Genomic DNA, 12250 nt, shown 5'->3' on the forward strand with positions numbered 1-12250 from the left:
ACTATATGCCTTTAGTACTCAAACATCATGCCCATTTAATATTCAAACACACTACACACGTTTAATAGGTGTGATGATATGATCTGCATACTCGTCTGCCATTGGGCCAGAACGTCGGCTTACCATTGGCCCTGGTCGGTCGTGTGCCTCTCGACCGATTGGCCGAGAGGCTGAGTTAACCACGCCTCTATCAACGAGGTATAAATGCTCAGAAGCCTGACGATCGTCCCTTTCCACTGTAGACGATCGCCAGGCTGTGTTCTAGTTAATTAAAGCCTGACATTGGTAAATCACTCGCCTCGCGTGCAATCGATGGTGCATCAATGGGTACAGTGTGTTTGAGTATTAAAGGGGGATGCCGTTTTTAACTTATAATTAACCCCTTTAAGATCTGAATTATTTTCTTTGTCTTGTACCTTCACGCACATTTTTTCCCCTTTGGGGAATAGTGTGGAATGTGTTGGATAAGCAGGCTCACCGTCAACTTGTTGAACCGGTGTTACAAATACGCCTTCCGTGACCAACACAACATGGAGTGGGAATTGAACCCGGAGCCTATGACTCAGAGGCAGAGGTGCAAGCCAGCTGAATCAGACATTCCATGAGTCATTCAATCCTTTCACCGCTCCCAGCAACACTACTTTTCCAACTTCAAATTCCAACTTCGTTGAGATTGGTAGATTTTCATTCAGCAAGAGTATTGTCAGATATGGAGCAAATCTGGGTAAATGGAATTGAGGTTACATGATCTGTCAACTACATGGATAACAGAACACGTTCAAAGGACTGAATGGCCTACCCTTGTTTCAAAGTTCCAGTGCTGCTTGTTACAAATATTGGTCGACAACTCATAAAAACAGAATTGTACCGGAGCCAGCTCAGAATTGTGCTTCTGCCTCCATGATTTGATGGTGATTTAACTCTCATCATTATTTAGTACGGGTCAAATCCCTGCCAAGTACGTTACCAGAATCAGAGTTTTAATGCAGTAATGAATTAAAACGGGTCAGGTCAACGCCATTTTAAACCAACCTTTACTGTTCTTTTCTGTTCCTTTAGTATTTTAGACAAACATGACTGGAGAAGCACTCAGCCAACATACTCCCTTGTTTTGACTGCAGGTTAAAGGAAATTCACATGACTGAATATGATGCTGCAACATACGAGAGGTTTTCTGGAGCTATACGGAGGCAGGTCCAATCAATACGAGTCATTCTTGACAGCCTGCAGGTAACGCCAACTTCATCATTTTACAAAGAAGAGTTTACACTGGGTGGGATATTATACGGTATGGGAAGTGAGGGGGAGAGTGGGATAAGATTGAGCGGGATGTTAAAGGGTGTAGGTAATGAGGGAAAAGTGAGATTAAACTGGGTGGGATATTAAAAGGTGTGGAAAGTGAGGGAGACAGTGGGATTAGACTGGGTTGGATATTAAGGAGTATGGGCAGTGAGGGGGAGAGTGGGATTAGACTGGGCGGGACATTAAAAGGAGCAGGAAGTGAGGGGGAGTGGAATTCAACAGGATGGGATATTAAAGGGTGTGGGGAGCGAGGGGTAGGGTGGGATTAGACTGGGTGAAATATCTAAAGGTTTAGGGAGTGAGGGGACAACGGGATTAGACAGGGTGCAATACTAAAGAGTGCGGGGTGTGATGGGGAGAGTAGGATTAGACACAGTGAAACATGAAAGGGTGTGGGGAGAGAGTGGGAGCGAGAGGATTGGACTAGGTGGATTATTTGAGGGCACAGGGTGTGAGGGGCAGAGTGGGATTGGACTGTTAGGATATTAAAGGGTGCTCGGAGTGAGGGAGAAAATCGGACTTTACTGGGTGAAATATTAAAGAGCGTAGAGAGTGAGATTAGACTGGGTGGAATATTAAAGAGTGTGGGAATTGAGGGGAACGTGGGATTAGACTGGGTGGATATTAAATGGTATGGGAAGTGAGTGGGAGAGAGGGATTAGACTGGGTGGGATATTAAAGGATGTAGGGAGTGAGGGAGAGAGTGGGATTAGACTGGGTGGAATATTTAAAGGTTTAGGGAGTGAGGGGGCAATGGGATTAAACAGGATAGGATATTAAAGGGTGTGGGGAGTGAAGTGAGAAGGGATTTGACTGGGTGGGATATTAGAGGGTCTGGTGAGTGAGGGGAGAGAGGGACAGACTGGATAAGGGTGAGGGGGAGAGTGGGATTAGACTGGGTGGGATATTAGAGGTTGTGCTGAGTATGGAGGGGAGCGGGATTATTAAAGGGTGTGGAACGGTAGGGATTAGACTAGGTAGGCTATGAAAGTGTATCAGGAGTGAAGGGAGAAGAGATTGGAATTGTGGGATATTAAAGGATGCGGGGAGTGAGGAGGAGAATGGTATTCGACAGAGTAGGATATTAAAGGATGTCGGGTGTGAGGGGCAGAGTGGGATTAGACTGGGAGTCATATGAGAGGATCTGGTGAGTAAGGGGAGAGAATGATTAGACGGTGGGCTATTGAAGGGTGTGGGAGTGAGTGGGATTTGACTGGGTGGGAAATTAAAAGTGTGTTTGGCATGAGGGAAAGAATGGGATTAGACGAGGTGTGATATTGAAGGGTGTAGGGAATGAGGGGGAGTGTGGGATTAGACTGAGTTGGGATATTAAAGGGTGTGGTGAGTGAAGGGATAAGGGATTAGGCTGGTGGGATATTAAAGGATGCGGGAGGTGAAGGGGAGAGTGGGACGAGACTGGGTGGAATGTTGAAGGATGCGGGGAGTGAGGGGGAGAGTGGGGTTAGACAGAGTGGGATATTAAAGGCTGTGGGATTTGACTAAATGGGATATTAAAGGTGTGGGGTGTGAGGGCTGAGTGGGATTAGATTGGCATGGATATTAGAGGGTCTCGTGAATGAGGGAAGAGAGGGATTGGACTGGATGGGATATAAAAGGGTTTGGAGATGAGGGTAGAGGGTGATTAGAATGGGTGTGTCCAGTTTTGTGTCCAGTTGTGTCCAGTTTTGGGCCCCACATCTCAGGAAGGACATACTGGCACTGGATCGTGTCCAGAGGAGATTCACACGGATGATCCCTGGAATGGCGGGTCTAACATATGATGAACGGCTGAGGATCCTGGGATTGTATTCATTGGAGTTTAGAAGGTTAAGGGGAGATCTAATAGAAACTTAGAAGATAATACATGGCTTAGAAAGGGTGGACGCAAAGAAACTGTTTCCGTTAGGCGAGGAGACGAGGACCCGTGGGCACAGCCTTAGAATTAGAGGGGGTAAATTCAGAACAGAAATGCGGAGACATTTCTTCAGCCAGAGAGTGGTGGGCCTGTGGAATTCATTGCCGCGGAGTGCAGTGGAGGCCGGGACGCTAAATGGCTTCAAGGCAGAGATAGATAAATTCTTGATGTCGCGAGGAATTAAGGGCTACGGGGAGAATGCTGGTAGGTGGAGTTGAAATGCCCATCAGCCATGATTGAATGGCAGAGTGGACTCGATGGGCCGAATGGCCTTACTTCCACTCCTATGTCTTATGGTCTTATGGTGTGATAGTAAAGGGTGTGAGGGAAAGAGTGGGGTTAGACAGGATGGGATATTAAAGGGTGTGAGGAGTGAGGGATTGAGTGGGATTAGACTGGGAGGGATATTAGAGAGTCTGGAGAGTGGGGGAGAGAAAGTGATTAGATTGGGTGGAATATGAAAGGGTGAAGGGAGTGGGTGATTGGAATGGGTGGGAAGATAATAGGTGCAGGGAGTGTGGGGGAGAGTGGAATTAGACTGGGTGGGATATTAAAAGGGTGCAGGATGTAAGGGGGAGTGTGGGATTAGACGGGGTGGGATATTGAAGGTTGTGGGGAGCGAGTGGAGAGAAGGATTAGACTGCGTAGGAATTAAAGGGTGTGGGGAGTGAGGGGCGAGGGTGATTGGACTGAGTGGGATATTAAAGGGTGCTCTGAGTGAGGGAGAGAATGGGACTAGACTGGGTGGGATATCAAAGGGTGAGGGGGAGAGTGGGGTTAGACTGGGCGGAATATTTAAAGGTTTGGTGAGTGAGGGGACAATGAAATTAGACACAATGGAATATTAAAGGTTATGGGGAGAGAAGGGATTCGACTGGGTGGAAATTAGAGAGTCGGGTGAGTGAGGGCAGAGAGGGATGAAGATGGGTGAGATATTAAAGGGCGAAAGGGAGAGTGGGTTTAGACTGGATGGGATATTAGAGGTTCTGCTGAGTGAGGAGGAGAGGGACAATTAAAATGTGAGGGGCGGGAGGGATTAGACTGGGTCGGCTAAGAAAACCTATAGGGCGTAGAGGAAGAAGATTTGTGGGATATTATAGGATGCAGGGAGTGAGGGTGAGAGTGGGATTAGACATGGTGGGATATTAAAGGATGCAGGGAGTGAGGGTGATAGTGGGATTAGATAGGGTAGGATATTAAAGGGTGCGGGGAGAGTGGGATTAGACAATGTGATATCAAAGGGTGTGGGGAATGAGGGACAGAGTGCAATTAAACTGGGAGAAATATGAGCGGGTCGGGTGAGTGAGGGGAGAGGGGGATTGGAATTGATGATGTGTGAAGGGTGTAGGGACCTAGGGGAGAGGGTGATTAGACTGGGTCGGCTATTGTAGGGTGCGGGAGTGAGTGGTATTAGACTAAAGGTTGTGGGGAGTGAGGTGAGGGGGTGATTAGACTGGGTGGGCTATTAAAGGGTGTCGGGGTGATTGGGATTAGACTGGGTAGGATATTAAAGGGTACAGACATTGAGGAGGAGAATACGATTCGACTAGGTGGTATATTACGCTTGTGGGGAGTGAAAAATAGATGGTGATTAGAGTGGTTGAGATAATAATGAGTGTGGTGAGTGAGGGGTGGGATTAGACTGGGTGTGATATTAAAGGGTGCAGGGAGTGCAGGTGGATTAAGTTTAAACTCTTTGTGATATTCAAATATGCGGATAATGAGTGAGATATTTATGAAAGGGTAATTTATGACACAAAATTCCTGGTCAATGAAAGAATAACAAAGGCTCATCAATGTTGTGCTCAAAGCATAAAGAGATTAAAACTTTTTTTTCCACACAAGGGTTTAGGATATGTTGGTATGGAGAAGAAATTCCTGATTGTGTTCTAAAAACATCATTGTGCAAGTAATGGTACAAATGTTGACATCTTGCACTGTACAACACCACTAACCTGTCATAGCATAGCATTCAAAGCACCATTTGAGGATGTCAACGGTTTGTTCTATAATGGTCTTTGTCACCTTGCTGTGTCCAACTCTGCCTCTGCCCAATACACAAAAACGATTGAAGAGGGACAGTGTTAGTCTCCAAAGAGCCTTCCCTACATTCCAACTTCACTTTCGATAAATCTGGTGTTTGGCAACAGTCTTCAAGTGAAAACATCAGCACCCCTGCTTGGGAATGGGCCATTGATCTGCCCAGTGTGCAGCTGCACATCGCTGGAGAGGGCAGCCCTCACTCTCCATCCACAGTCTTGTGTGGGAGAGTTCAATTGTCATTAGGAAAGAAAAGTTAAATTCAAAGCCCAGAGCATATGGAGAGGCAGCAGATTCGTGAACAAATGCTTTTCCTTCCATTGTTTGCATGCTTCATGCTTGCGGAATCTGTAGGCTCATATTCCAAGTCACTTCTTGTTTCAGCAGTTTTTCAGTCACTTGATAGAGTGAGGAATTAAAGGGTTCAAGCTGTGATGTTTTACATCAGTGCCTTATTTAAGAAAATGCACAGCACATTTTCAAAGTGTTCTCATCATTGCATAAAAGTGCAGGAGTTGTCAGATCAAGACACCAATTGGATGTCTTTTGGTAGCTGGATGTCTACATATCATTAGCACACAGATAAATATATAGACTGGGTAATTGTACTGAAGTCAGCATTAAAGAGTGAGTATTTTGAAGCTGAGGACGTAAAAGGTAGGACAGAATGTAATGTTCATACACCCAGGTAATTCTTGAATAGAAAGTGCCTTCAGGCTGGAGCGACCACCGGCTCAGTTCTGGGAGCAGTGTGCAGCTGAGAAATAATCACCAACTGGAACTCCAGTTAACAGTGAATCTGTCATCTCTTGAATAGCTTGCCATAACACCCTACCTGCCTCACCATAGTACGGCATTCAGCAACTTCTAACATGAGAAGCTAGCTCACATATCATGAACTTATTTTGAAGCAGTGAGTGACTCAGATTGTTGAAGTTTGTGAGAGTACTATTTCCCTGAAGTCTGGGTTTCTCCATTCTTTCCATTGCACCTCCTCCTCCCCTTGATGTAATCCTGTCAGCTGCAACCAATTTCCATTAAGGAGCAGAGAACACATAAGAGTTTACAAGCCGACAGCTGATATAATTCTGTTTCAGTTGTTTCCATAGCATTGCTGATCACTGTAACAATGATAATGACTGACAATAAATGACAAATGTTATTTTTATCCCAAGCAAGATGAGTAAAACATGAGTGGACAATTCCATTTTATATCTAATGTCATCAGGCAGGTTATACCCCAGCCCATATAGCCAATCCAGATAAGCTGAAACATGATAGCTCACAGTCCCTTCTGAGCCTTCATATCTGACCTTAGAATGATGAACCTCGAGCATCAACTTCTGAATGGTCTATTTTTTTTCCGCCATAGAACCTGCAGCAAAGGAAGAGGTCACTCAAGTGTATCGAACCTGTACCAGCAGCACTTTATTAACTGGAGCTATGCTATGTAATCCAGTCCCATTTCCCACCCTTTCTTCATGTCCTTTTATATTCTTACTTTTCAAATACTTATCCAATTCACCAAAGGTCCCCGGTTCCCATTTTGCTGTGGGTGGCACTGCTGGTGAACTTCGCTTGTACCTTCTCAAGGAGCCTATCCCCAGCTGTGCAGCATATCACAAATAAATATTAAATGGCTCCGGGTGAGAAGAAGGGTAACCACCATCAACATCTGGCACCATCAGCTTCAAGGCCCATGCCTAGTCAGTTTCTGGAAAGAATGATAGACCTGCATTTATATAACCCCATTTCACAGCCTCAGTGTCTCACTTTGCAGACAGTTCAGTACTTTCGAAACGTAGTCATTGTTGTGAGGTAGGAAATGCAGTAACCAATGTACACACCGCAAACTCCCACAAACAGCTATATGATAATGACCAGATAATCAGTTTCTTTATATCCACCTCAGGTTCAAGTCTCATCTGAAAGACTGCACCTCCAACAGTGCAGCACTGTTTCAGGACTGCACTACAAGTCTAGGTGTAGATTGTATGCTCAAGTTTCTGGTGTGGAATTTGAACCCACATTTTGCTGACTTGAAGGCGAGAGTGCTCCCCAGTGAACCACACTAACATACTGCCTTAATGCAGGTTCCACATGACAATGAGCACTGCCCAAGGAGATGCATTCTTTTTATCTAATTAGGGTTAAAGTTAATTTTATTCCATTGAAGACTGGTAGCCTTCTCATACACAGATTAATGCCGACTCTCCCAAAGGAAGGTGCTCGGAAAACAACCATTACTAACTCGGTCTTGGGCTGTTCTCAGCTCAGCTGATACTACCTGTATGGTTGTATTCAATCGTCTAATTAATATAAGTGTAGAAACCACAACTTGCATTTATATGGTGCCTTTAACAGTCTAAAACATCCCAAGTCATTAATTCTAACATGAAATTTCACATTGACCCACATTAGGATATGTTCGGGCAGATTTCCAAAAACTCGATCAATAAAATAGGTTTTAGGCAATGTCTTAAATGAGGAGTGGAGAGTTTTAGGGAGCTCCCAGACTGGTGAAGCCTTGGCTGCCAACAGTGGAGCGATTAAAACCAGATTTCAGATTTGTAAGAGCACAGAGACCTCAGCGGGTTGTGGGGTTAATGACCATTACGGAGATGGGGCAGGGGCGAGGCCGTGGAGAGATTTGAAAGCAAGGATGAGAATATTAAAATCAAGGCAGTCCCAGCGTCGATCAGTGGGCACCAGGGAGAATGGGGCTTTCTGCAAATTAATGTGTATTATTTCTGAATATGGAGGAGGGGGGTTCAACTTCCAAATAACAGTTAGTTAAAAATCGGGAAATAGCAAGTCATGGGATACTCCTTTATGGCGTCCTAGGTGCGATTGATCGGAGGATGAGCTGTGAATTGAGCAGCAGAACCACGCGAAACAGGAAGGAGGCTGCCTAAATACACACATCAGTTAATATATTCCCTCCCTGTGCTTTCACCCACCCTCCCAAAGCTGGGAGACTGCAGTCAGATCCAGCTGCTCTATATAATGGGAATCAGATGTTTTAAACATTTCTTTCAATCGTGACCAAACTCAATGCAAAATAATTATAGTTGCAACAGCATTTTTTTGTCTTGTGTTAATTAGTTCTTTGTTTCCCACTCCTCCATCCCAGGGTACCTTTAGAAATAGAATGCTGTAGCATAGGAGAAGGCCATTCTACCCATCTTACCTGTGCAGACCCTTTGAAAGATCTCTCCACTCATGCCAATCCCCATAGGGTGTTTCTCCGATATTCTCTTGAAAGGTATTGTTAAAGCTGCTCCCACCATCTTTCCAGACAGTACATTCCCCTTTTACAGGGGGCTACAACAGTACAATGGCCAACTTCAGCCCTCTCAATGGACAGCAAAACTCTGAGTGAGCATCCAGTCGCAGGTAAGGCTACAGCTCTGAAATCCCGACTCTATGAGCTGTGCACTGCTTCCTGCTGTGATCTGAGTGCTGAATTTACCCCATCCTACGATTCAGCCAGAATGACCACTGCCTTGCTTGCTGCTTTCCAGTATTACCAAGAACATCTCCCATGACCTGCCTTTGTTCAGTGTTGATTTGCTCAGTGGAAATAGGCAGCTCCTCCTTGTGAGCTTCATTTGTAGACATTCACGCATTAGATGTTGAATGTTACCAACATCTAATCAACTAATTTGTCAACATTTGTTGGGGAATCCAAAGGTAGGGACCAAAGTAACATAGAGACTCCCAATAAATTCAATATGGAATTCAGTAGAAACTTCTTTATGCTGGGAATGGTGAGGACATGGAATTCGCTACTTCAGAGCATAATGGAGGCTGACAATGTAGAATAAGGTGAAGCTGGAGTTAGGAAGACTCGAAAGATATGGTGATAGTAGATAAAATAAGATTGGAGGAAACGCGACTGAAGCAACATAGATCTGATGGACTGAGTTGCTCATTTGAATACTACACCTTCTATGTAATCAGTGCTTATGTGAACATTGCAAACATCACAACACATGAAAATGTATTCGCGATGCCAAGACTTAGTTTAAACAATCCCATAGGTGAATTTGGTTTTAATTATAAATAAGAACCAACAATTTTCATAAGATATTCCTAATTGAAACAAGGGGTGTGGATGTGTAGCCGAATAGAAACTTCACCAAATGGATTTCATTTTCTTCACGTTTTTAACAGGCTAAAGGCAAAGAGAGACAATGGCTACGACACCAGTCTATTGGAGAACTCGATGACACCAAATTAATCGATGGCCTGACAGGAGAGAAGGCAATTTATAAGCGTCGAGGAGAAGTGGAGCCTGAAGTGAGTCTGAGGGGAAAGAAACCAGTTTTGATTGGTGGTTAGGAATAGGCTGTAATTTTCTCTCTAGCACCTGTCCCCACAATACCACCTGTCAGCATCACCCAGCGCCCTGCCCTCCCCCCCCCCCCCCACCTGCCCCCCCATCAGCACCTGTCCCTCTCCGCACCAACCCCTGCCCCCCCACTAACACCCATTCTCCTGCCAACCACCGACCCCCGTCCCCCCCCACCAACCCCCGTCCCCCCCCACCGACCCCCGTCCCCTCCCCACCGACCCCCGTCCCCCCCACCGACCCCCGTCCCCCCCACCGACCCCCGTCCCCCCCACTGACCCCCGTCCCCCCCACCGACTACCCGTCCCCCCCACCGACCCCCGTCCCCCCCACCCGACCCCCCCCCCACCGACCCCCGTTCCCCCCCCACCGACCCCCGTCCCCTCCCCACCGACCCCCGTCCCGACCCCGTCCCCCCCCACCGACCCCCGTCCCCCCCCACCGACCCCCGTCCCCCCACACCGACCCCCGTCCCCCCCCCCCCGACCCCCGTCCCCCCCCACCGACCCCCGTCCCCCCCCACCGCCCCCCCGTCCCCCCCCCACCGCCCCCCCGTCCCCCCCCCACCGCCCCCCCGTCCCCCACCGACCCCGCCCACCGACTCCGCCCCCCGTCCGCCCCCCCGTCCCCCCACCCGTCCCCCCACCGACCCCACCCCCCCCGTCCCCCCCACCGACCCCCGTCCCCCCCACCGACCCCTGTCCCCTCAACATCTCTGTCCTACTTCCCCACCCCATCATAACTTATCTCTCCACCAACTGTTCCTCCACCACTTTGTTTCCAACACCTGACCCTCCGATAAACTGTCCGCCACTGACTGCCCCTCACCACTGTCCCCTCACTATTTGTCACTTGACCCCCCCCCCCCCCCCCCCCCCCCCCCCCCCCTTGCTCCTGATAAATATTATTCTGCAGAATTTACGGGGACTTTACTTTTTAAATATTTTGTCAATTTGGTAATCAGTCTTTAAATCAGAGGACCAAATCTTGTTGGAAAATGCAATGTGTTAATGATGTTTGAAATTATTCATGTGTAAATCGACAAGCCTGTTCAAAGAAAGAACCTGCTGCTTGATCTATGCCACTCCATGCAAAAAGCATCTCATTCTGAGCATCCTTGCTATTTTTAAGGGCTTGTTGGATTTGTACATTAATTGTTCAATAAACTCGCCATTGTAAGTGTTGGAACCTAACACTTTTAGTGTCTTTTAACGAGGTGTAGATTGCTGCCATGTCAGTCAACTTCTCAGAAAGGAAACTATTTAAACTGTTCAAACCCTTAGAGCTCTAAAATAGTTGAATACAGAACCTTCTAATTTTAGGTTTAAGTTATTTAAGATTTACGGTAAACTTTAACACGCAGCAAGTGTTTAGGATCTGGAATGTACTGCCTGAGAGTGTGGTGGAGACTTTTGAGAGCGAATAGGATTATTATGTGAAAGGAAGAATATGCAGGGTTGTGGCGAGAAGGCAGGGAAGTGGCACTCGGTATTGCTGATTGGAGAGCTGGCACAGACATTATGGGCCAAATGGTCTCCTTCTGCACTCTAACAATTCTGTGATTTTGTTTCTTACTTTCCACTCTCTTTTTCTTGTCTGCCTGTCTCAATCCATCTTTCTTTCTGTCCATTTCACTTCATGTACTTGGTTCGACTCTAATTCACCTGATCTCCTTCTCAGTCATTCCCCCGTTTCCTTCTGAACCAAAAGGGGAAAAGGTTTCGAGCTGAAGTGTGCCATCCCATGAGTTGCCTCATTCCTGCATTCCATTGTTTCTCCAAGAAATTGTTCACTACAAACGTTGGCCTTAAAGCTAACCAGCAGGACTATCAATTCCGACTAAGCAATATTCACCATTTTGAACATCTGGAAGGGCTTTAATATCAAACTCTCCTGAAAGCTGGAATTTCTAGTCGAGGAGTTTCTCAAGTAATTCAAATAAGGCTATTTAATTCCTTGGTATTTGCTTCAGTGAAATGTTTTAATAATTGGCCCATTTAATAGAGTGCCTCCTATTAAGTTACCAACCATTGGCTGGAAAATGTACTACCCCTTTGTTAGGCATTTTAAAATTGTATGATTTAATGTTTCTAGTTGCATTCCTTGACTATGGATTAGTTTCCAAAGGTTTTTCTTTTCCTCTGATGTCTATTTATCGTCTGACTTTAGTTTGTTTGACACAGTGCTCTGCTCACTCCAGGGTGAGCCCCTTCAGAAGAGTCCTAGCTGCTTATTCTCATTGAAGCTGACCCTCAGTGACACACTGAGTTGACAGAACAGCCTCACTCCTTTTGTCAAGATTTCAACTTTGAAGTTCTGTTTCTAAAGGAGTTCATCATATTGCCAGTGCCATGTCAGTTAAAATTAGCATTCTTTAACCAACGTTACAAAGTCGCCCAGAAGGTGGACCTAGGGTATTCCCACAGGGAGCAAGAGCCTGCTGACCCCTCAATCCTCCTTGACAAAATCAATAAACAGTTTCCACCTCCGGGTGAACCCCTCCTCTGACCCCCCACAAAGCGAATTTGGCCTTCTCCAACCGCAGGAATTCTGCCAGGTCACTCACCCATACCTCTGCCTTTGGCGGCTCCGAATCCAAATCCTGCCATCACAACAGAATCCGGCTCCGGGCTAACAGG

At 46.4% G+C, this 12250-nt stretch overlaps 1 protein-coding gene across 1 annotated transcript in view; it reads left to right on the forward strand.

Moving 5' to 3' along the window:
• vwa8 (von Willebrand factor A domain containing 8) overlaps positions 1–12250 on the forward strand; it is a 489820-nt gene that overhangs the window by 438594 nt on the left and 38976 nt on the right. Inside the window, exons 40-41 of the mRNA XM_038802772.1 lie at positions 1122–1230; positions 9434–9559. Coding sequence (XP_038658700.1) covers positions 1122–1230; positions 9434–9559 — 235 coding nt within the window. The remainder of the gene's footprint in view (positions 1–1121; positions 1231–9433; positions 9560–12250) is intronic.

The sequence above is a fragment of the Scyliorhinus canicula genome, chromosome 7, assembly GCF_902713615.1.
Source record: "Scyliorhinus canicula chromosome 7, sScyCan1.1, whole genome shotgun sequence".
Classification (NCBI taxonomy): Eukaryota; Metazoa; Chordata; class Chondrichthyes; order Carcharhiniformes; family Scyliorhinidae; genus Scyliorhinus; species Scyliorhinus canicula.